The 20,757-nt window shown below is 53.8% G+C and overlaps 1 protein-coding gene across 1 annotated transcript; it reads right to left on the minus strand.

Moving 5' to 3' along the window:
- Positions 1 to 761: 761 nt before the first annotated feature.
- DUOX2 (dual oxidase 2) lies at positions 762 to 20,236 on the minus strand. The gene is made up of 33 exons (XM_035566715.1): positions 20,176 to 20,236; positions 19,435 to 19,518; positions 18,057 to 18,221; positions 17,045 to 17,232; positions 15,496 to 15,697; positions 14,650 to 14,816; positions 14,517 to 14,577; positions 14,297 to 14,393; positions 14,073 to 14,160; positions 13,201 to 13,303; positions 12,694 to 12,857; positions 12,098 to 12,264; positions 11,770 to 11,888; positions 10,486 to 10,623; positions 10,220 to 10,330; positions 9,315 to 9,517; positions 8,695 to 8,880; positions 8,043 to 8,268; positions 7,256 to 7,349; positions 6,849 to 7,024; positions 6,514 to 6,580; positions 5,924 to 6,019; positions 4,941 to 5,119; positions 3,889 to 4,119; positions 3,583 to 3,682; positions 3,414 to 3,463; positions 3,195 to 3,322; positions 2,860 to 3,013; positions 2,104 to 2,336; positions 1,791 to 1,949; positions 1,506 to 1,661; positions 1,296 to 1,424; positions 762 to 884 (listed from the first exon to the last, which is right to left on the minus strand). Exons 1-33 carry the CDS (start codon positions 20,234 to 20,236, stop codon positions 762 to 764), a joined length of 4,605 nt encoding a protein of 1,534 aa, XP_035422608.1.
- Positions 20,237 to 20,757: the final 521 nt, after the last annotated feature.

The raw sequence follows: 20,757 nt of genomic DNA on the forward strand, positions 1-20,757 counted from the left end.
ACTGAGACCCAGCACAGGACCCAGAAAGTGATTTAAAACATCAGTCAGCTTTATTTAAGCAAAGATAAAATACTATTGTTCAGTCACAGCCCGTGAGAGCAGCAGCCCAGCGATGCATAGCCAGGCATTAGTTAAACAAGCACAAATGATCCCTGATCAAAGTGATGGGGATGCTGCTGAAAGAAGCCAACACAAACAGTGCTAAGGCCTTAAGCAAACCCAGGGAAGGCTCAGAGCACTGATGAGCAGGTACAGTAGTGAGGTTGAGCCTGTTTGCAGGAGAGGGGCGGTGGGGAGCTAGCTCACTGCCTCCTCACCCCATGTATGTGCCCCCTGCCCAGGTCTGTGGGCAAAGTGCTGTGAATTGGGGTAGTGCAGTCACCAAGCCCCTTTCCTGAAGTTGTTCAGAGCCATTCCCCCGTGACCCCCATGGAGCACGGCCTCCAGCTTGCAGGATTAAGGTGGCGGAGCTGGGCTTGAACCAAATTCTGGGTTTCCTGCATTGAGACAAACAAGCCGCCAGCACATGGGACTCACGCGGGGTGATGCCGGGAAGGCACTGTTCTGCCAGTGCACCGAGCACCATGTCGCGGCTCCTGTGTGTGCCAGGCTGCTCATGGTCATGGGTGGGTTTCTTCCAGGGATGGCAGCAGGTGGGAGCCTGGGACCACAACCACCCGAAGCCTCGCTGCATGGGTGCTGAGGTCAAACACCCATTTCCCATGGCAACTGCAGCCCACGGGAGTAAAACGGGGGTAGAGTTAGAAATTCTCGTAGTGATGTGAAAAGTAGGCCTGGTCCTTCTTGTTCAGCTGCTGACAAGCCTTCTCCACGCTCTTCGTCATTCCAGGTGGACCGCAGCTGAACACCCCGATCTTGTGCACCTGGGGGAAGAGGGCAGCCAAAGGGGTCAGCCTGCTCTGGCCGCATGCCCTCCAGCAGCTTCAGGCACGGACACCAGCCTGAGGAGGCTCTCGGGGAGGTTGTCACCTCCCTGGGGAGTTACAGGGGCATGGGGGAAGGATGGGGACCTCAGGTTTGGAGCCCTGGGGCCTCTGCCAGCTACAGGCACTGGAGGGGCACATATGGCTGTGGTGGGGCATTGTTGACCCTCATGGCTCATCCCAGCACTGGAGGGAAAGGAGAGTTTATGGCCCTTCTGCCCTCCTTTCAGTGCAGGTGCCACTGAGGTCTCCAAGGACCGTTGGGAAAGGCTGGGAGTGGTGCCATGAGTGTCCTCCACCCTTGCAGGTGGGTGTCCCCCTCCTGTCCCCAAGCACATCGGTGGCACTAACCTCAGGGTGCACCTCCTGCAGTGAGTCGAAGAAGGGTACGAATGGCGGGCGCCCAAAATGGGTGATGGAGCGCAGCCCCGTGAACAGGCTCTTGTTCAGCACCTTCTGGAAGTGCCGCTCGCAGATGTACTGAAAGAGAGATCAGCGCACGTCAGATGGCCCAGTACGGCCTGGCAGCCTCCCCATGGGTGGTCCTGGCACGGGGCTCACCAGCATGGTGGTGCGCAGGTCAAACTTCTCAGCCAGCTGCGTGATGTAGATGTGCACGGAGACCAGCTCGTTCTTGTCTGCCTCCTCCACCTCGCGGATGATGTCTGCCAGCCACTCGAACTGCCGCTGCGTGCGTGTCACCCAGATGAAATAGATCTGCGGAAGAGAGGGATGAGGCTCTGTATAGGGCTAGGAGCCCTCCATAGATCCATGGGGCTCTTCTCAGCTGGGTAATGGGGGATTTTATCTCAGGAGGGCGCTCGCCCTACAGATGCTTCCCCTTACCTTCTTACACATCAGCTTGGAGTTGATGGACGACTTGAAGACCAGGTCCTTGAGGATGGACGCAAAGGGCGTCACCCCGATGCCTCCTCCCACCAACACTGACACCTCAAACTTGTGCCACTCCTGGTGGCCCTCCCCGAAGGGCCCGTCCAGATAGAGCTAGAAAGGAGCCAGCCATCAGCAGAGCATCTCCCTCCTCTGCTTGCCCAGGGCTCGGTCACCTTCAGGGCTAGAGAAGTGTTTTGGGCCAGGCACAAACCGGCACCAAAATGCTCTTGGCTTGGGTGTTCCCATCCCCAGAGGGATGCCTCACCTTGGGCAGCCTGCCGAGGAGAGCCAGGCTCTCCGGGGCATAGAGCTCTCGCAGGCGGGTGGTCCAGGGCCCCACGGCACGGATGTGCAGGCTCAAAGTGTCCTCATGGGGCGCCGAGGTCAGGGTGAAGGGGTGGTACTCGGTGGTGCCCAGGGCCATACAGGCAATGCGCACCCACTGCCCGGACTTGTAGTCAAAGTCCTGCGGCCGCTGGAACCGCAGGTGGGTGACACCTGGAGGGGGGACAGGGACTTCGTTACCTCTGTCATAAAGGTGGAGATGTTGAGTGGTGGAAAGGCTCAAGGAAAGACAGAGCACTAGAGCACTCCTAATGATGGCTGGGACAGAGCTTGAGGACAAACGGTGGAGCCAGGCATGGTGCTCAGGATGCTGGAGAGGCTGTGCTGGGCTTGGGTGTGATGGCCTGAGCTCTGTGCCTCAGTTTCCCTAACTCTGGGAGATGCAGAGGAGACCCTTGCCATGCAGGCATGCTGCAAAAGCATCAGGGGATTGTGTAGTGGGATGTGGCTGCCTCTTGGAGGTGCCAATCCAAGCCACCAGCCTGCAGGACAATCAACAAGCGAATTTCCGGGGCCAGAGTCACCTGCACGCCACCGGGTTGGGGACTGCTGCCATGCGGCACCCCCACAGACCCCCACCCTGGGGGAGCTGTGGTTCCTCCAACCCCCGCAGCCTCCACGCTCTTGTAAAGGGCCTGGGCTGACCTGGCACTGTGCGGCCAGAGGGATGCAGTACCTGAGGGCAGGAGCTCGGCTTTCAACACATTGATCTCCACTTTCTTCCTGCTCAGGCTGAGCAGCTTGTCTGCACCGTAGATGAGAGCTGGGATGATGAAGTAGATGTGGAAGCGGGGCTGCTGGACCAGAGCGTAGCTGCCGTGGATGATGACCTGGGCAACGGCAGGGGGCAGCCCTCATCAGCACAGGGCTTGGCACAGCCTTTGCTGGTTCGGTGGCAGCTCAGGAGCAGTGGCGTGCTAGGACTGGGGCCATTGGGTCCCCTGGGAGCTCCCATGGGCTTGTGGTACATTGACACTGTCCCTCCCTCCCTCCCCATCCCATAGGTTTTACCAGGACGTAGAGCAGCACGTAGAGATGGTGGGTGATCCAGAAGGCCTGGAAGCTGACGCGTCTGAAGTGGTGGGTGGCGAATACATACATGACGGCCAGAATGATGAGCAGCAGCACTCCTGTCATGCCTGTGAAAGGGGTTGGGAGGTGCTGGTGGGGATCTGGGATCCCCCACGGGGCTCCCCTGGAGCAGGGCAGAGGACTGCCTGCCATTCTCACCTGGAATGGTCTGGAAGACCCACCAGTAATACTTCTGAGGGAGCTGTGACCTAGGGGGGGGGACAAGAAATTGCACCAGGGAGTCAGCAGACCTGGGAGAAACCAAACTCCTGGCTTCCACTTTCACTCCCATCTATGCTTAACATGCTCTGCTTTAAACTTCACCTACCCATCATTCATAAAGACACTGGAAAAGAGGCAGGACAAGATGCTGAGAGGCACGACTGAGAAGATGTAGACGTTCACTATGTGACCTGCAGTGTGGAGCACTGTAAGAGACAGAAACCATGAGAGAAAAGCATCACCGCTGCAGTGGGTAGAGACCTGGCAACCCTGCTGTTGTGCCAGGGACATGGTGATTCCTCCTCTTCTCCGGGGCCTGCGTATCTCCATGCTCCACATGAGTCTTCAAGCTCCTACCTGGTCCTGCTGTGCCATGATGTCCTCCTGTTCCCCCTGCCAGCAGCTCACCCACCTGAGAAAATCAGGGCTGCCATGGCAATCCAGCGGTGGAAGTCCACGGCGGCATCAAAGGGGATGTAGTGATTGAGGAATGTCTCCCGCAGGATGGTGATGAGGTTGCGGCACATGGTGAGCAGGATGTAGGAGTACATGAAGGAGATGCAGGCAGCTGATCCTCGGGAAATGATGATCCCGACAAAGGTGGTCTGCGCAATTCCAGTGCTGGGGGATGCAAAGGCGTAGTCTGGGGGGAAGAGAGCAGAGTGCACATCATATGCCTGGTGGTGAGGACCATGCTCCTTCCTGCACCAAGGGGACAGCCACTTGTGTGGCTCCAACCAAGAAAATGTCATCTGGATGGGGCTGTGTGGGGCCAGAGGCATGATATGCTGCATCAGGCCCAGGCATGCTGCTACTGGGTGACAGGGTCTCCTTGGAGAAGGGAGGTGAGTGGTCTCCTCTGTAGGGCACTGCGATTCTGCAGCTTGATATCGTTTCTGGAGTTGGGCACCCCAATACAAGAGAGGCATCAGTGAATGGGAACAAGCCCAGCAGAGGCCACTAGGATGGGTGGGAGCTGGAGCATGTCCCACAGGGCAGAGGGTGAGGGAAATGGGCTTGGTCAGGCTGGAGAAGATGGGGCAGGGAGCACACTGCTGTATGCCACCACTTAGTGGGTGTTACAGAGGGGAAAGAGCCATGCTCTTTTTCAGAGCTGCACAGTGAAAGGATGAGAGGCAACAACATGACTTTCACAGAAGGAAATTCAAGTTAGATGTAAAATAAAAACACTTCACAGGGAAGATGACCAAACACTGGCACAGGCCTGGCAAGGCAGTGAGATCTCCAACCTCACAGCTCCTGAAGCCCTCTCTAGATGGCAGCCTGGTTCGGCTTTGAAACTGGACCCCCAGTGGTCCCTTCTGACCTCAGTAATTCTTTGGTTATCCCAGAGGAAGACCAATGCTGTTATTCAAAGCTGTGCCCAGACCTTTCGCACCCCGGTGTGCCCCATGCAGTGAGCAGCTCCTCCAAAGGAGCGTCTGGGGTTAGGGGGACACTCACAGTATGCCCTCTCCACGAACAAGCCGGCGGTGATGGCAGAGAATAGGACCACGCAGACAATGTGGCGCCGGTAATTCTCAATGAAACGCTTGAACTCCTGGATCTTCTGCTGAACTTTGTTTCGCTGGTACTTCTTCCGTTGTGCTTCAGTGTACAAATGCAGCTGGTACTGATTTGCCCTGGCAAAAACAGGAAGACTGGTGTCATTTTGAGGCTCAACCAAAGGCTGCAGGGTCCAGATTAATGCATCTTCCTCCCTCTGCAGCACTGCAACCACCTCTGCACGGCAGTCACTGCAGTGACCTGCAACACACGGTACCAGTGGATGATCTCAGGCCATCAGTTGGTCTACGTGAAAGATCGTAACAAATCATCAGGTAGTGACTCACAAATGAAACCACAGATAAGAACCGTAAAAGATGATTCTTGTTGTAATATTCAAGCCTTCAAAAATATCCCAGGGTCAGGTAAGGTTCTTGGAGCTGTCAAGGCAAACCAGGTTATTGTAAAGAATATATTACTTCTGGCCATGAAAAACAGCCATTGAACTGCTTCTTTGTAGAAGTATTTGGCAGTGACACAGTGGTGAGGACAGGAGCCTCTCCTGCAGCTCTTGCAGACAGCCCACATGTGAATCAGCAGAGTCCTGAGGGGCAGAGGAGTGAAGGCAGGACTTGCCATGAGATGTCTCTCTCCATGGGTAAGACATACACCCCAAAAACTAGTTATGTTCTCCAGAGCTGACCACTTCGTTATTATTTGTTTTTGTCATCAGAGAGACACCAACACCTCTCCAGCTACAGCAGGAAAGCAGCCAGCCCTTTGCTGCCCCCACAGTAGGTGCTCAGCAAGGGCTTGATGTGCCTGCTGGGGCTGGAGCATCCCCTGCAGTGATGGTCTGGCACTCCCTCCCTGCAGCCGTGCCACTTGACCTATGGTGTGAACAGATGCAAGAAACCCGAGGAGGAGAGGAGCATACTCACTTTCTGCCTGGTCTCTTCCTCAGCTCTTGCCCTTCTCGATCCTTGTAGTGGGCCACTGTGTCCAGGTTTGGGTCTTTCTCCCCGTCTGAGATGGTTCTGCCAGAAAGAGGGGTATGTCTCACCTAAAGCTGTCCGTGCACAGAGGGCTATCGGTCAGCCAGCAGCCAGCCTGGCCTCGCCAAAATTTTCCCTACTACCACCCCATGGACAGTTTCCATCTCAGGCTCAGCTGCCAAGGTGTCCTGTTGGTGTGAATCCTAACTGCTCAGCACATGGGGTGGATTCACTCCAAGATAACCCGCTGTCCCTCTGACAAGCGAGGCCAGACTCCCACCGCCGCTCTGAGACACCCCAGCCGTGCAGGAGATGCAGTAGGGGCTCTGCAGGAGCCACAGGAGGGCAGAGGGCAACAGCCCCGCAGTGGTGGCTTGCTCACAGCCATGTCCCCACATGGTGGCCCCCCATCCCCAGCGCTGGAGGGTGCAAAGGCCTGGGAGGAGCATTTGCTGGAGAAGCTCCAGTGAAGGATGGATGTGCATAAGGGCAGAAAGAGGAGAAGAAATAGCAGCGGCATGAGTAAGAGCGCTTACCCTCTGGGCTCTTTCTTTATGAAGGAGACACGGTTGTGTAGGTTTTTCTTGAACACCTCGGGGACACCTTTCAGGAGCCAAAAGGACAAAACAGCCATTTACAGTGGGATGATGTAGTGGACAAAGTGTTGGCACCTCTGCTGGGCAGGGCTACAATGGGGAGAGGCTCTGCACGGAGCAAAACGTGTCATGCGAGGAGTGACAGACAGCCCATGCCTGCTTACTGCCCCGCGGAGAATTGGGATTGGAAAGACCGATAGGACAAGATTGGGGAGCTATGTACGGGTGCTGCTGGCCCTGGGGCGACCCAGAGCTCCTGCCCATTTCCCACTGACCTTTGATGCAGAGCTGGGTGAAACGAAGCTCGCTGTCGTGGTCCCGTAGCATGTAGTGGAAATCCTCCCACGTCAGTTCATCCCTGTCCTGAAACCCTGAGGCCTGGAACATGGACTCGGTCACCTGCTCTGCTTGCTCCCTTGACAGGCAGTTGTTGGAGATCTCAATGAAGGACCTGGAGCAAGGAGGAGAGATGAGAACTTCAGAGGACCATAGCTTGAGTCCTTGAAATAACACAGGGCAGAGCCCCAGACAAATTTCACGGGAGAAATGGGCTCCTGGTTGTCAGTGTTGAGCCCAGGGGCTCTCGTGTAACTTCCTTGGGGTCTGAGGCACAGAAGTTGCTCGTGAAGACACCTGTAACTTCAGACATCGTGAAAATGTCTAGCGGGCTGAAGAGAAGTACCTGAGCATCCTCAGAAACTCCTCCTTGGAGAGAAACCCATTCTCATCAATGTCATACATCCTGAACATCACCTTGGACTTCTCCTCTGAGGACCCTGGTGGCAAGGGAGAGAGGTAAAGTAACAACAAGATCCTAGTTTCACCAACAAAGGTGCTTTCAGACATGTCTTCGAGAGTCTGGACCAGCATCAGTGAAGCCACACAGCTCTAAACAGTCTGAAACCACACTGCTGATCACAGTCTGAATGGCAGCTGAATTTGCTTTCAGAGCCCTGTGCTGCCCTTCTGCTTGACTTTCTCAAGTGCAAGGTGAAAAGTTGGGTAAATACACATTCTTTGTTGGGCATTATTTTGCAAACTCAGAATGCGCTTTTGCATAGCAAAGAATTATTCTGGGAGCTGCTGTGATTGAATCTGGCATTCACCACCTCCACCTATGAATCTGTCTTTCCAGTGGTCATTAGGGAGGATGAGAATTGATATCAGATGTGGCTGTTATCAGCGGTCAAGGATAGCTGCATGATACATTCTCAAGGTAGGGCAGAGTTGCCCATGGAAGGTCACTGATCAGCAAATCGCTGCTCTGAGATAGCTCCCCTCATGAACAGCCTCACAGAAAACATCATTACATTGTCGCTGCCACTTGAAGGGAATTGTAATCTGTAGAAGTGCCTACAGATTGACCTGCTGGATGGATCTTCTCCTTCACTCTGCTGGTGGCATTGTCAGAGCCTAGAAATGGGGCTCAGGGCAACAGATGAAGACACTAACCCCCAATCAGTTCCCACCTTTCATGAAGACCACCAAGATGTCCAGGAACTCCCTGAAGGAGATGTAGCCATTGCCATCCTTGTCCGCCAAGGAGAACATGGAGTCCACAAACATGGAGTGGGCTTTGAGCCCAAGGGCCTCGGCGAACTCAGCCCTGCTCAGCTCACATGTCAGAGACTCCTTTGCCTTCTGTGAAGACTCAAAGTTGAGCTCTCCAGCATCGGATTTGTCGATGTCCAGCACCTGCAGGTTGTGTCCCACAAAACAAATCTCATGAGTGCTGGCAGAGCAGCAAGTTGGTGCTCACATGGAAAACCTATTGCACAAAGACCGGTGGCTCTCTTGGCACAGAATTCATGGCAGATACCACGGGGAAGTCCTGTGTTTCTCCTGCACAATACAACTTTTACACTAAACACCACTGACCATAACAGAGACCATGGCTGAATCACCCAAAAGTCTCCTTGCAACTTTAACCACCTGTATCACCTCAGCAGAAATCCCTTTGTTTTCTACAAGGGAAAAGGTCCCTTGGTCCTGAAAGTGTTGGCAGCTTCCTTGTGTGTGGCTTACCAGCTCTTACGGAGCCCAACAGCAGCAACATTCATTGCTCAGTCAATACAGAAATACCTTCCTCCATGCATCATAGCCTGCCACACCCAAACATACCTGAGCAAACAGGTGCCTAAAGAAAGTCTCCAGAATTTGTTTCCTCTGCTCCTGGGTGACTGCCCGTTTCAGCAGGCTCTGCTCCTTCATCTCGGACACAAGCAGATCAAGGCAGCTCTTTCTCAAGTATTCTCGTAGCTTCCCCATGAAGTTGCTCCTATCTGCCTCCTCATTGAAAAGCAGCACCTGCACGAGGCCCCACCAAATGTGAGTGGCAGAGGCTCAGCCAGGCTGGGGCTGGACATTGCACCCAACCAGCTAAAAGCCCATACTCTCCTCAGCAGATTTTAGTGTCTGTTTCCGAGCTGGCTTGACCTCCCATACCAAATCCATCCCCCGCATGCCATTTCTGTGTCCACGGGTATCACCCAAGACCCAATTTGCTAAAGTCTGGAGGAAGGTGTCTGCCCCCAGCTCGGTACAAACGTCTGCTGCTGTTCACCACAGTGGACACTCCATGGTATGAGCTGGACCTGGTGGTTCTCAGGAGCCCACAACCACCCTTTAGGGACCTACCCTGCCCTGGGATCCCAGAGCCAAGGTCTGAATGGTGCCATGAGCAGCGGCAGAGGATGGTGGAGGGTCCAGAGGAGGCTCTCTCCAGGCGTCATGGTACTCACCAGGTCATACTCCTTAGGGCTCTTCAGCAGCAGAGCTTTGTTCCCTTTGTTGCTGGAGATGATCACCTCCACCCTTCCATGGGCTTTCAGGCTGATGCTCCGCAGCACCGACCCTCTCCCATCCAGCACTTTGAGCACTTTGTCAGCTTGGAGCTGAATGTAGACAGGAGAGCTGTCTGTCTTGGGACCGTGCCACTCCATGGCTGAGGGGACAGAGCACAGCACGCAGTCGGAAAGACGCACCTGTGCTTCTGTTCGTCCCAGCACCTCCTTCGCCCCAATGTGGCTTGTGAGAAATTGCATTCAGCTTGCGACCTAGGGCTGGCAGCCCTTCATTCTTTCCCTGCCAGTGCTGCACAGTACAGACACGGCACAGAAAACACTCTGGGGGCCACCTGGGTTGCTACCACACAGCCTGCCTTTGCTGCAATAACTGTGCCATCGCTGGTGCAATGGTACAAGCGTGCACAAGTCTTCGCTGTGTCAGGCATAAGCTCTCCCATCCGATTTCTGAAAATTTAGACTAGCAGTTCTCAGTTTTATTTATTCTCTAACTGCTGGCTGAGCATCTGCCAGGAGACCAAACTCATGTTAAAATGATGATCTCCCAAACACAGACCTCAAGTGCATGGGCATGGAGCTCACGTACAGCTCATGGAGCAGGGAGGCAAGATTTTTCCAGTGTCCAGAGCAAAGAGATACAGTGCCTGTTCTGTAGCTACTAGTGCAATTGCCTACATGGATTTCCTTCAGGTAAGGAGTGATCTGGGTCAGAGGATGGCTTGGGTTGGAATATATCCAGTTTAGCTATAAGCTCCAAGCCAAGTAGCTGTGATGCCTGGATATGTGCCCTGACTTCAGGAGCATCGCCAGGCACCACCACGGGATCGACAGTGCCACCTCACCATGTATCGCCTCACTGGCCACCTCCCACCGCACGCTGGCCTTCTTCTTCTCCAGTTTCTTGAAATCTCTCTTGCGGAGAACAGCAACAATCCAGGCAGCAAACAGGCTCACTGGGGACACACGGGAGGAGGCGGCATGAGATACCCCAAAGCTCCTTCCTGCTTTGGCAGCATCACTTGTATGATCAAGGTGGACAGGGGCCCATGGCCACTCAGCCCCTTTCTCCAGTAGAAGAGGAGATGGGTAAAGAAATGGGGAGGCAAACCTAAAGGCAGGCAGAAGAGGACAACGATGATGATCCCAAAGCCTGCGCCACTGCCTTCAAAGTAGTCCAGGACGGTCACGGGCGTGCAGTTGGCCAGGAGTTGAGATGTCAGCTGCTGGGGCTGGGGGCACGGGTCCCCTGCATGGGAGGAGACAGGCAGTGAGTGTCACAGGACTTTTACCTTTCACACCTCCATTGTCTCCTGGAACCTCTGTGACTGAGGTGCTGGTGAGGTTCATTGCCAAGTGATCCAGGAAACCCTGCAAATGGGGCTGCTCGAGATCTTTAGGAGACAAACCTTGTTTTCAGGCTGAACCTTTGCATGTCACACCAAACCACATGCAGAACTGGGCTCTGTGGAGCTCAGCACCATCACCTCTCCAATGACTAAAAAGCACCTTGGGCCATGGCAAGCTGGGGCTCAGGGCCTCTGCTTGTCTGGGCTGCCAGCTGGGTGTTGCAAATCCAGGGAGTCCTCCTGGTGCACTGCCAAGGGAACCAAAACGCCTTGCAAGGGCTGGAATGTGCGCTAGATAAAAGGCTCTCAGTACATGGAAAAGGCGTGGCCAAATCCCAAGAGGAAAAGACAGGCTGTGGATAGTGCCAGGAGTCTCTGGGTCTCAGTGGGGAGAAAAAACCTCATTGCAAGGATGGCACAGGAGGTAACCCAAGTGATGGACCGCATAAGTGTGGGACTTGGAGCTTTAAGGCTGCTCCTAGCCTGACGGGAATTCAAAACTGCACAGGAACACAAGCCCTGAGCCCTCAGCGGGCTGAAATCTGGCTGGTGCAGTTCATGGTGTTGTTGCAACCACAGTTCCATGAAAGCCTCGCCAGCCCTCCCAGCAGCCCCGGTTAACCAACCCCAGGCAGCCGATGAAAGGCAGAAGGAGGCAGAGTTACACAGTTATGGTACGCAAGGCTTAAGTCATCTACAGAACTTCATTGTGTTTCAGGTTGCTCACGTTTAACCTGCAGACCTGTGTGTGCATGTATATGAAAGCAGAAAAAGGACACGTCAGTGAGGAGCATGACACGGCACGGGGTAGGCAGAGGCCAAGCCTTAACCTCAGCACAATCTCCCGGGGCATCGTTGCATCTTTTGTATCTGGGGATCCTTCCAGGACTCGTGCAATGCAGATGCCTGGACTTCAGCCCACTTTCAACAGCAGCGCTGCCTGCCTTGCTTACAAGCAACTCGTGTGTTTTGCATGCTCCTCGCTGTCATGCACTGCAGCCTGGTGCCGTTTGCCCCCTTGCCCTGGCATGGCAGGCAGCACTCACCCTCCCTCCAGACGAACACGTTGCTCTGGAAGTCTGCAAGGTTTGCAGAGGTGACTGCAGCCAGGACGTCATGGAATGTGGTGTTACGGATATCGCTGGCTTCTGCTGCTGTGAAGAGCCTGGGGAAACAGTGGCGGAGCTAAGCATGGCCCCAGGGTGCCGCAGCTCAGCCCAGAGACCTGGGGAGCTGGAGTTTGCTCCCCATGCTGCATTAGGAACCGAGGGAGCTGGAGGCTGGTTTCTCCTCCAGCCCCAGCAGCTGTCTTGCGGGAGCTGGCAAAGCAGTGGGCAGCCTGCTCTGCCCACCCGATGGGGAAGAGGCATTTACCCATTCTTGGTGTTTTCAAACCAGAACCTGTCGCCATCGCGCAGGCGCACAAACTGGTCTAGGACGATGGCACTGAAGAGGGGGCTATCAGCCTCCAGCATGCCTCCGGGGAGCATCTCCAGCCTGGCTGTGTTGTTGGCATACAGGTCAGCAACGTTCTTCAGGACCTGGCCAGAAACCCACATCACACACACGTGAGCAGAGGGCATTTTGTCAGGGCTTCAGAAAGTCCTGGCAAGCCTCAGAAGGAGCAAGGAAAATGCACTTGCCAGGCATCATGTCTGTGGGCTGGGAGATTGCTCAGCCCCATGCAGCCTTGAGCTCATAGCTTGGACTTGAGCAACTAAACATCCGCCCCAGGAGGAGCAGAGCACACAGCAGCACAGGAGCTCAGCACCAGGGCACAACAGATTTATTCCTACCATGTAACTGCATGGTTACCCCAGTGCAGCAGCCCCACGGGCACGGAAGTGAGCTGGAGCAGGATGCACACTGATGTCCCTCTCCACACACTGCTGGAGAGACCAGCTACTGTTTGGACTGCCCCAAGATGCCCCGACATGCACGGTTTCCATGCCAGGCCAGTTTCCTGTTACCTCTTGCTCCAGGTGTGGGGCAAGGTCCATCCAGTTCTGGAGAGGCTGCAAACCAAACCGCTCCCGGGCTTGGTTATAGGTGGGCAGGCCAAGGTCGCGCCCGCGCTGCAGCCAGCTGGCCATGAAGTCAGTGCGGGAGTACTTCAGAGGCCCATACCAGTAATCTGCAGGTTGAACCAAAACCACCGTGATGGTAAGGTGGAGCTGAAACGGCAACCCCAACTGTTCTGGATGCCTAGCTGGCCTTGTCGCTCTGCCACAGGCCTTGAAGAACATAGAGATCACCTCCATGCCCTTGTGAGGATGGACCCAGGGACACGCTTTCGCATGCCTTGTGGCTTCTCTGCCTCCTCCGTTAACAGGGTTGAAGCTGGTTGGAGCAAGTGGTTGGGTGCTGACAGCAGTGGGGATGGGACCTGCCTCCCCTCTTTGTCCCCCACATGGCCCCAGGAGAGAGGGTTCCCCCCCTCAAAAAATGTGCCAGCTGAGGTGTAGGGGAGTGCAGACCTTGGAGATCTTCCACCAAAATGTTGTCCTCCCGCTCAGCAATCTGTGAGCTCATCCCCAGCAGGAGGCCATCCACATCTTCTGCCTGCTGCATCCCAGTGCTCTGAGGGGAGATGGGAAGACAAGGACAAGACAAAGGATGTGGGGTTGCTCCACACCCTTGAACTAGTGCCCAAAGGGGTGCAGGCTCCAGGCGAAGGGGGACCTGTGGGTCTTCCAGGCTCATCTCCTCTATGTCACCTCAACCTTGAGGTCTTAAGGCCACTGTGGCTGAAGAAGGTATCTGGGGATGTCTGGATGAGGAGGTTCTCACACTCTGTGTTTGGCCATCACACTGTGTGCCCAGTTTCCCTTTCAGCCCCCTGTGTGGTCCTCCATAATGTAAAGCACTGAATGAAGCCCCCCGGTCATTCTACCAGCTTTAATACAGACTGCCCAAGCAGGGCACATCCACCACGGACCCAAGTGACCACTGGACTTTCCTGGCCATGGCACATGTGTCCTGCAGAGCCTGGGGACACAGCTGGATCAGGAGCTGCACCACACAGTGCTTTTGGCACGGAAGTGGTCCTGCCACCACCACCAGCCATGGAGCCAAGAGGGACCCAACCTGGACCAAGCTGGAAAATAACCCCAAAGCAGGGGATAGGAGGTAGAGCTGCTCTTCATACCAGCACTTCTCACAGCAGTAGCTGTTTTGTTTCTGCACCAAGCAGACAGATTTTGTCCTCACATCCCTGATCTCGTCAGCTGAAGGAATGATGGTCCCTTCTCTTTGTGGGAAATGACTCCTCAGAGGGATCTTCCCAATGAAAAGACAATTTGGGGAGAAATGGAGCTTCCACCGCATGTTGTCACTCCCCTCTTCGTACCTCTCTACTCCAGTAGCTGTTGCAGAGCCGCATCGCTGGGAAGGGGCCACCAGGGCTGGACACATTCTGGAACTGGCAGCTGGTGTCCCTGAGACAGCAGAGAAGGGCTGGACACATAGCCCCTGGCCAGGGATGTTCCCAAGACCATCCCCAGCCCCGACCCCAATCTCAGGCATCCCCTCCCCTGGCATCATGCTCCCACCGCCCAGCTGAGATGCTCCTACCTCTTGTAGACACCCGGCGGCACCATGGTGGCCAGAAAAAGCCCCGCTGCTGCCACGAACTCCGGCGAAAGGCTGGGGTCCATGTGCTGCTGGTAACCTGCAGGGTGGCAGCAGTGGCTGGATCCAGCACCCAGGACGGAGGGAAAGGGGACTAAGCCCTGACCCCAAGCTCCCCCAGTCCCTACACACCCCATGGTCCCATTGCTGCTGTGACTCTCACCTGTGTACTCCGGGACAGCTCTCCCCAGCAGCGTCGGCAGCCACTCGTACAGCACGATGCTCTAGGGCACAGGGAGCCAGGTCAGGGACGTGACCAGAGAGAATGCTGGGGACCATGGGGTCACATCCCTTACCTGGAAGGTGGCGATGACCTTCTTGCGAGTGTGCTGGAAGATGTCCTCATCGGACCAGCTGGGGTGCGCCTGGGCCAGCTCTGCAGCCAGGTAGTTGTGGTACCGAAACCAAGCGATGCTCTCTGCCTGCAGGAAGCGGTTCTCATTCCCCCAGGCGTTCCCCAGGTCTGCAAGAGCCACCGGGGACATCAGAAGGAGACGCAGCCATGGGTGGAGACTTGGGCAGCTCCTGCCTTCACCTCCTGCTCCCCATCCAGGGGTTTTCCATGCCCATGGTTCGAGAGGCCCCCAGCCCCATGCCCTTTTCCCCTCGCCATTTCTCGCTGGGGAGGTGAGCAACCTGAGCAAGCAAGAGGCAGCACAAGCCCCAAGCACTAACCGAAGGTCAGGCAGATAAGGAATTCAAAGCAAGCTGAGCCGGTTTTTATCATCTGCATCCTCTTTCCCAAGAGGAGATTGCTTCGGATCCAAGGCACGAGCACCCACCAGCCTCCACGCACATGCTGGGAAATGACTCAATGCCTTCTGGGGACGCAGCACCTCCAGTTCCCAGCACATCTTTGCCAGACATGCATCTTCCTCCCCCTAGGGCTAGGATGCTGCCTTCTGTCCCACGGGGCTCCCGTACCCCCCGCCCTGTACTTGGGTCACCTTCAGGCATTGCCCTGGCCATGCTCATTAATGGCCATGGCTCCCTGCCAAGATGAGGGGGAGGATGCTGCAAGGCAGCACTGGGTGACCCCTTCCTTGACTCATCCCACCCTGAGATGGGGAAAGCCTCCACTGAGTCACTCAGCGGGGCCGAATGTGAGAAAACCACCAGGGAAGCTGCAGGTTGTCCCTTACCATAGATCCCATGAGGACCACCCTGTCCGGTGGATGGATCCAGAGCTTTCCACATGGGGACTCTCCCATCTGTCTCCTTGGGGAAGTGCCCGTTGGGCCCTGATGCCAGCTGTCCCCCCGAGAAGCTCCGCAGGGCATCGCTCCAGGAGTGCGAGGGGCCATAGATGGAGCTGCCATCCAGCCAGCCTGTCACCTCGTTGGTCTAGAGAACGAGCGTCAAAAGGTGCAAAACATCTGAAGAGTCCCATCCCAACCTGTCTGGTCTTGCAAGCCACCCCATCCCCTCTTTTTAGGGCAAGCTGCCAGGGTGAAAGTACAAACACAGCCAACCTCTGTGCAACCTGATGGACTAACTAGGAGTTAGTGACAAGTACAGGAAAAGACTATCACAGGGTTTTCAAAAGTACATATATATGTACTTTTATATTATATAATAGTAAATAATATAAATAATAATACATATATAGACACATATATATTTTCCCTGATTATTTTTGGCTATACCCAGAACTGGATGTCAGTGAATCTCTACGTAGGCAAGGCAGGGCTGGAAAGGGGCTAAATTCATTTCTGGGGATACTGGAAACATTGGGGTTGTGCCCTCTGGGGATTCCTGTCCTCGCAGCTGGTAGTCCTACCATCCTAGCAGCATGTTGAAGTATCTCCTCTGCCAAATATTTCCTTGAAAACGTAATTTTTCTTTTGAAAGCATGCTGGAGTTTTCACTTTTCTAAGGTTCGAAATACTGCTGAAAATGTGACCTGCTAATCTGGTCTCATCACGCTTTGTCATGTGGAAGGTTTGGGGCAGAGTGGTTTTGCTTCAGCAATTTTGGCTGGGAAACTTCCCAGATTTAAAAGAAACAGCACATTTGACTTTGGAACACATCCAACCTCAGCACAGCAAAGTATGGTGATGTGGAAATCAAGAGGCTTTACAACTTCATGACAGTACCAACTCAGTTTCGTGATATGTTTTTAAAGAACAGAGTTGCCTAGTATGTATGTCTTAATTACTGATCTTCTAGAGTGGTACAAATGTAAAAATCTGTTACTGAAGTTCTTTACACGTGCCATAAAAAGGTCCTGGCTATCACTTGTTTCACCAGTTTCTTATCCAACGGACTTATCTTTGCTCATTTTGATTGAAGCAATAAAAACGCTGGCAGCCAAGGAAGACCGTGAACTGTTCCTTTACATTTTCTCTTCTGCTCTTGTTAAACCATGCCAGATACTCAAATGTGCATTAAAATAAGATTAAAATAAGTGTCATGAGCAGATCTAGAGTATCTTTCCTTATTTTTCCCCACCCCAAAAAAGCTCTGATCTTGAGCAACAACAGCTGTTGCTCCGTGCAAAGCAACACCTTGGGAGGCTGTGCTTTGGGTTCATCTGTAATCAGTTCAAACACTTGAGAGAATTATCTTTTTAAAGAAACAGCAGTGCTCTCCTTTTCATTGGAAATGCTATCTCAGCTTCTATAATTCCAAACATCTGGTGAAGAGGAATTTAGCCAAAAGGGGAAGAGCAAAGGAGATGCAATCTCCTACCTGCTCTCGGGGGCTGTTTGGGCTCTGCCCCGTCTCCAGTGCCCAGTGGATGCGCTGAAAGGGCAGGACCACGTTGCCAGTTCCTGCAGGGTCAAACACGAGGTCCCCGGACGGGATGTGGATGTTCAGGAACTCAGCGGGACAGCCAGGTTTCTCTGTCCCCAGGATGTCCGAGAGAACGTGGAAACCTGCCAGAGAGCCAAGCAGGAGCAGCTGTTGGGAGGATGGTCACTGGCACCTGGAGCAGATGGTGCTCCTGGTGCTCCTAGCCAGACACCATGAGCAGGGAAGGATCATCCAGGGACCAAGGTGGATAAATTCAGTCAGTGGTTCAGCAGCTGGACCATCTGTAGGCCACCATTTCTCCAGGAATAAGGCTCAGCCATTACTTCCCTGAGCTCTTCCATGCTGGTGGCCTTCAACACCAACGGTTGCTGCTGATGTTGAGCTCAGTGGCTACTGTTGCTGTTGGCGAACTTAAGGTTTAGTGGGACGGCAATATCTGCCTCCAGGGAGAAGTTTAATGGTACTGTACAACAGTCTTCCGCCCCTTAGTGGCCCATCTTGGGGCATCTGGGGACATGTAAGAACTTTGTGCTCCACATCTTTGACAAATTCAGCCTGTTTCCTCAATGAGCTAACAGTATTTCCCAGTGACCAAAAATCCCTCCAGCCTCCTGAGCAACAGCAGAAACTGCTCTGACTTGTAGCAATTCTGCCCAGCAATCACTCACTGTGTGGCTCTTATCAAGTCTGTTGGATGTCTTGCAATGAGATAACTCTACCGCTAAAACAAACGTGGAAGTTTCCAAATGACAAATATCAGCATTTGGGGCAACTGTCAAAGGCCACCAAAATTCATGCTGGACAGCACTGTGGTTGGCAATATGCAAGGCTTTATCTTTTGGGTGTGGGTCTGCTCTGAAGCAGTAGGTGTGAGGACTGCTCTGATGTGCAGTCTGGGGCATAGGAAACCTACGTCTTCCTCCTGTTGGCAGCCCCCAGCTCTTACCGAAGAAGACGGCCAGCACAGTTGTGTTCCTCCTGGAGGGCAGTCCAGAGGGTCCCCGTGCCACCACGTTGCTGAGCTGGCGAGCGTTGGGCACATGGGGCTCCTGCAGAGCCTGGTAGACACCATCCGCGTAGTTGGCCGGCAGGAGACGCAGCAGCCGGGCACCTGAGGCACCAGAGGAACATGGTGTGGGGCCAGCGGCACACGACACATGGAGCCATGGTAGCAGCAGGGTGCACCAGTGTGTGTGAAGGTATAAAAGAGACTGGAGGCACTTATAGTGGCCAAGGACATGCAAGTTTTGGTGCTGATACCAACTCCCCAAACTTCTTACAGCACAGGGATCAGTCCTCTTAAAATGAGGGATCCTTTGTGGGCATGTTACTTTCTGGTTGTCCTTCTCCTCTCCCTCTGCATCCCCTTTGCTTTCTGGGTGCCTGGGGAGCTCAGTGGTGCACTCCAGGTGGTAACTGGAGTGCTGTTGAGCTGCCAGTATTTATTATACAATCATGTGTAAACATGGCAATTGCCAACATTGTAGAAAACAGGAGCGGTAACAGCCACAGAGGTGCAGAGATGAGGGAGAAGAGCACCCTGATTTGGCACCCGCTGCTTTACCCATAACTGAAAAGCTGGGAGGTGGGGGCTTGTTTCTCACTGATGAGCAAATTCGTTTCAAAAGACTCTTCAAAAAGACTTTCAAAAGACTCTTCATTTCAAAAGACTCTGTGCGGTGGGCATCTCCATTGAAGGGGATCCCTAAAACTGGGGGAAATCCTGAATTTACTGACTTAGTTTCGGGTTTAGGTTTGTTTTGAAATATTAAGGGTTGACCTGTGTGCTCTGGTAGAGAGAAATCTTGTTTGTCAGGACCCACTGGAACTCCCTGATGGGCTTTCATGTCACAAGAATAGTCTGCACAATGCCTGGATGGTGAACTTGTCTGTCTCTGACTTGGTGTTGAATGCTGCTCAAACAGAATGCTGGTTTTGGCTCATGACGCCTCTTCCTGGCTCTGGGATCCCTGACCATCAGTGAAATGCCTGCTGGGAACAGCTGTGTCCACCCTACCTCAGATATTTTGAACTGGCCCACAATGGCTCTACTCTGGCATAATCCAGCCCCAGCACAGCCCGCAGATGGTGCCTGTGCAGAAGGGAAGAGTGATGCAGCCACAGCACTAAAGCTGAGCTGCTTGGCCCCGGCGGGCTGCTCTAACAGGCCTGTCAGGCACATCTAGGGATCTACCACGAGCGACAGGAATTACCTGGCCACCTCCTGGGTTTGGGCTCAAGTGGGAAAGGGTTTCTCTCTTGGTCCGGATGTCAAAGTGCCAGCTCTCCCCACCCCTCCACTCCCATCCCCACTTGGCACTCACCCACCGAGCCACGGCTGTGGTGCAGCAGGTTGTTGTACCAGCCATCATAGCGCTGGACCTCCCAGAAGATGTTTTCCTGGGCACCTGGAAAAGACCAGATCCATCTGGTGAGCAGCGCAAAACACACATGAAAAGAGTATCTCCATTACAGAATTATATTGTACTATTTTCCCATATTCTTTCTGAAACCTTCTATCCAAACAGGTATTTTGAGAAGTTTTACCCTTCTTTTGAGGGATAAGGAATGTCTAAGATAAGAAATTCATGCTTGTGATCCCGTTGTTCCCAAATCAGTGTGTAAGGTTTCTGGCTCCCGCCAGTCTACTCCAAAAGGAACTTCATTTTCTCCTCTGTGTCAGAGGTATTCCCTGACTTCTCGCCCCCACATTACCTACGTGCGTCAAGCGAAAGCCTTGACACTGAGGTTATGCTCTTCTATTTGCATTGTGTTTTAAGAGCAAACCTTTGTCAATAACTATTTGCCTTGTTTCCTTTCTGTTAATTTTCATTTATTCCATTATAACACTAGGAAGAAGCTCCATTTCCTGGTTACAAGCTGTGTACACACACAAAACACACTAGGGGAGTCTCCCAGACTGCAGGATCCACACACTCAGGATTTTGCTCAGTTTTCTTATCTCCTCACAAACAGAATCATCCACATCTCTAATATGATACCCCATGAAACTACTTTGGATCCAGGAACTACTCTTGGACCCCCTTCCCAGGAACTGTCCTTACCCCCCAAGGTCCATGTCACCAGTAGAACCACAGTCAAACACAACATCTCTGTGAGCTGCATTGGCCACTGGATCCTTGGAAGAAACAACCTGCAAATAAAGAGGACAAGGAGAGAGCTGGAGCGGGGCTGTTCCAGCAGTCTGGGAACATCGACAGACCACGACGTCAGCTCCCTCTTGTGGTTTCTACTGCCCAGTGAAACCTCCGCTGCCACCCATCAGCAGCATCGCCCGATTCAGGCTGCGGGATGGTGGCAGGGGCCATATGGGAGCCCATCACCCTGGGAAAGCTCTGTCAGGAGGCACCATCTGGCCTGAGATGGCCTTTCTGATGAGGCAGGACCGGCACCCCTGCCTCGGGGTAGGTTCAGATGTGGGTTCACAATTCATCATCTACAGCAGGAAGATGTTAAGCCCTGCCAGCTCAGTTAAGAGAAGTATGCTCTTCCTTACAGAAACAGACATGTTTAAACTGGCAGTTTCTCTGCACACACACTGTCCCATCCAAACTAAATCCAGCTGTGAACATGATGGGAACACCCTCAGCATGCAGCCAGGTGCCCCCAAATGTGCCAATACTGCA

The sequence above is a fragment of the Cygnus atratus genome, chromosome 11 (genome assembly GCF_013377495.2).
Source record: "Cygnus atratus isolate AKBS03 ecotype Queensland, Australia chromosome 11, CAtr_DNAZoo_HiC_assembly, whole genome shotgun sequence".
Taxonomy (NCBI): domain Eukaryota; kingdom Metazoa; phylum Chordata; class Aves; order Anseriformes; family Anatidae; genus Cygnus; species Cygnus atratus.

What these genes read in the sequence shown, in the direction of transcription:
- DUOX2 (XM_035566715.1), bottom strand. Translation starts at nt 20,236, where the DNA reads ATGCAGCTCACAGAGATGTTGTGTTTGACTGTGGTTCTACTGGTGACA. An exon ending in CGTGTTCGTCTGGAGGGAGG is followed by an intron (nt 10,624 to 11,769) that starts GTGAGTGCTGCC and finishes CCTCCCATGCAG; the next exon opens with GGGACCCGTGCCCCCAGCCC. An exon ending in TGCAGGAGGTGCACCCTGAG is followed by an intron (nt 885 to 1,295) that starts GTTAGTGCCACC and finishes CTCTTCCCCCAG; the next exon opens with GTGCACAAGATCGGGGTGTT.